The sequence below is a fragment of the Mastomys coucha genome, unplaced genomic scaffold, assembly GCF_008632895.1.
Source record: "Mastomys coucha isolate ucsf_1 unplaced genomic scaffold, UCSF_Mcou_1 pScaffold18, whole genome shotgun sequence".
Classification (NCBI taxonomy): Eukaryota; Metazoa; Chordata; class Mammalia; order Rodentia; family Muridae; genus Mastomys; species Mastomys coucha.
This window is the reverse complement of record NW_022196900.1, coordinates 78,047,543-78,050,933: the sequence shown is the minus strand read 5'-3', so window position 1 is coordinate 78,050,933 and position 3,391 is coordinate 78,047,543. Positions and strand designations below refer to the sequence as shown.

The window sequence follows — 3,391 nt, the reverse complement described above, 5'->3', positions numbered from 1 at the left end:
GTCTCGCTGTGTATCCTTTGTAAGATTACCCTATGTAATCTTGAACTCTCAAGAGATCCATCTACCTGAGTGCTGGGATTAAAGGAATGTGCCACCACGCCTGGCTGTTGGTGCCCCATAGTTTTCTAATCATTTATTTTTCTCTATTTTGTGTAAGTATTTTGCCTGCATACATGTCAGTGCACTCTGCCTGCCAGGTGTCCATGAATGCCAGAAGGCACTGGATCTCCTGGAACTGGAGTTATAGATGGTTATAAATTGCCACTTGAGTGCTAAGAACCATATGTGGGTCCTCTGTAAGTGCTGTAAGTACTCTAAGTACTTGGCCATTCTCCCAGCATGTAAGCAACTTTTGAGATCACATGATTTGATGCTTCGCAGTAAACTAGTAACTAAGTTTGGTATTTTCATGACTCAACTCTTTTAACTTTTCAGATGCCAATTCTACAGAGTTTGATCCTAAGACTAGTCATCCTGTGGTGAGTCAAGCATTTGAACCTCTCAGGGGTGGAAGGACATCTGTGAAGCAGGGGATGGCAGACAGGCAGTGAGACCACTGTGTCTCAAAGACTCTTCAGACCTCCTGACAAGGACCTTTTGAGTTTTCACCTAATTCCTCACCAGTCTTAAGAGGTTACCATTGGGAGTCTTTAAATGATAGGTATATTCCCTCATAGCAAGAGGAGGTTCCCAAGTGAAATATCCTCACATCCCCTCAGCTCCTGGAGGGAAGCGTGTGTGAAGGCTTGCTGCCTGGGAGCCACTGTTCTCAGAGCTCCATATTTTAACAGTTCATGTTCTTCCCAGTGCCAGTCCTGGAGGGTGACAGGCTCAGGGTTAATGAGCTGAGGGGTGGTGATTTCTTTAGTGGTAAGCGAAGCTCTCCAGGCTCTAATCCTGCTGTTGATCACCTGGGGCATGTGGCCTAGCCTCTGGTAGTACTAAGGCTCAGTAGGGACAGGCAGTGTCTTTGTCTTTGAATGACAGGCATGCTTAGGCATTTGCTTTTTCAGTATTCAGCAAATGCTGAGCATTGGTTGTATGTGAGGTACTGTTTTTGTCATAGAGGATACTGTGACAAGCTGGAAATGGTTTTTGATTTTATTGACTTAGCTTCTGCATATTTGTTTTAAAGTTGAAGTTTTGTTAATGTAAGAACAACGATGGGGTGAGGGAGTAGAACACAGGGGGGCTTAGAGGGGTTTATAAGGTACTCAGGCACCCTGGGCCAATAGATGACTGTAGCAGCCCCCTCTGGGGTGCCAGTCTACCTGTTCACAGACTTGCTAGTGGCTGCTGGTCCAGAGGAGGGCTGTATTATGAGTAGTTTAGTCCTGTGTCCATGTTGCTGGGCCACAGCACAGAACCTTTTGGCATCCCAAGTGCTGGGCAGGGGACACCATCATGAGGAGGCTGAAGCATTGAGTTCCTGCCCGGAGGGCGCCACCTGGGGAAGGAGGTCTGGCTCTAACACAGCAGAGTTTGGTAGTCAGACTTGTTTTCTGAACATCTCTAGGTCATAGACATGCCAGAACATAACCCTGGGCAAATGGGTGGAACCATGAGGCTGGGCAAGAGGAGAACCCTGTTCCAGACCAAGAACTCAGTCATGAGTAAGTTGTTTCACATGAGTCTGGCTTTTGTCCTGGTCTGTGCAGGACATGTGGGATAGGTGGTTCTAAATCTCCAAAGAGCTAGGCCAGCCTTTTCTTGGCTACTTTTGCATTTCTTTCCTCCTCTTTCTCATCTCATACTTGTTTAGGATGTATGGTGTTAGCTAGATATAGTCTCTGGTAATGCATCTGGGCCCTGGGGTGTGGGTAGCTTAACAAAACAGGCCATTAGGTTAAATCCATTGCAATCTGTGGTTACTTTCTTAACTAGTAAATAGAACTATGTGGAATTTGGTGATTTAAAAAAAAATCAGTTTCATATAGTTTAAATATGTTTTATACAAAATAGCAATCGTGGTTAAAACTTAGGGGAATTGGAGGAGGAAAATGCCCCTACAAGACTTGCCCAGTGGGAACATTGCTCTTTAACCATTGGTAGAAGCGCATGGGGGTTCCAGTCAGACTAGTTTGAGAATCACTTGAGAACCATTTTCAGGATCTTCCATCTATGCTCTTCTGTGGGCTTGGTGTTTCAATAGGAGTGAGGAGTGAGTCAGTAAGCCCCCATTTGCACACACCGTGCTTGTTCATCTATAGTCACCACATGCCAATCAGCTTTTCATTTCCCTTCCCCACACCCTATTCTCAGGGACCTAGTTTCCTTGGAGGGCCTGTCCTGTCCCTTTGGTGTTTCCCTACAGCACAGTGTTTAGCATTTAGCAGTGGTGTGTTCAAGGGAGGTGGTGAAAGTTTGTTTTTGCGGTAGTTCTTGATTTGGGCAGAGGAGGCAGAGGCCCAGGAATTATTCCTTGAATTATGTCAAGAGCAGCAGAATATGGCTAGCAGAAGTTTGGTAGCCTGGTTTACTTACATGATAAACATGAGTTGGCAATAGTTAGTAGTTTGCATAGACTTTTTGTGCAGGCGTAAGTCCTAAATTGCTTGGTTTTCTGTAGGGAAACTCTATGGAGACACAGACTACTTGGAAGAAAGGCACCGCCACCGATTTGAGGTGAGGATGTGAGCCTGTTCCTTCTGTTACTTTGCAAAGAAGGTAATGGAGAGGCCAGAACAATGTTTTCTTGTCCCACCAGGTGAATCCTGTCCTAAAAAAGTGCTTGGAAGAGCAAGGCTTGAAGTTTGTTGGCCAAGATGTTGAAGGCGAGAGGATGGAGATCGTGGAGTTGGAAGGTGACTGTCTGGGTAGTGATAACTCAGTGGACCAAGTGCAGTGAGGTTTTCTTGGTGTGTGTGAAAACAGCACAATGTATCACATATCTGCAGTCCCAGCACTTAGAGAGCTGAGGGAAGAGGATCATAAGCTCTAGGTCAGCCAGGGCTACAGAGCCAGATGCTAGCTCAAGAAAAGTGTGCTGTGCTTTCTCTTGACCTGGTGTGGAGGAGGCTGCAGTGTCAGGGGAGGAGCTTCTGACAAGGTTCCAGAGATGGGAGGCACATACCTATGGACGGTTCCCACAGCAGCCATGTAGCTGGAGTGAGTGCTAAATCCCTTTTAGCTTTCGTGTGAACAGTGCAGTTTAGCCTGTGCAAGTGATAGGATACTCAGATGGGACTCTGGAGAGCAGGCCTGTGCTTTGAGTAACACAGCCATAGCAGTGTGTCAGCTGACTCCTGCTTTGGGGTTCCCTTTTCCTACATGTTGATGATAGACTTTTCAAATGCTAATTGTTCCTTCTGAATTTGTGTTGCAGATCATCCCTTTTTTGTTGGAGTGCAATATCACCCCGAGTTCCTGTCCCGGCCTATCAAGCCCTCCC

The 3,391-nt window shown here is 46.2% G+C and overlaps 1 protein-coding gene across 2 annotated transcripts in view; it reads left to right on the top strand.

The window, feature by feature from the left end:
• Positions 1–3,391, top strand: part of Ctps1 (CTP synthase 1) — a 31,440-nt gene that overhangs the window by 26,534 nt on the left and 1,515 nt on the right. For both annotated transcript variants that reach the window (XM_031378502.1, XM_031378503.1), the window contains exons 13-16: positions 436–479; positions 1,517–1,613; positions 2,570–2,625; positions 2,708–2,803. In XM_031378502.1, coding sequence (XP_031234362.1) covers positions 436–479; positions 1,517–1,613; positions 2,570–2,625; positions 2,708–2,803 — 293 coding nt within the window. The remainder of the gene's footprint in view (positions 1–435; positions 480–1,516; positions 1,614–2,569; positions 2,626–2,707; positions 2,804–3,391) is intronic.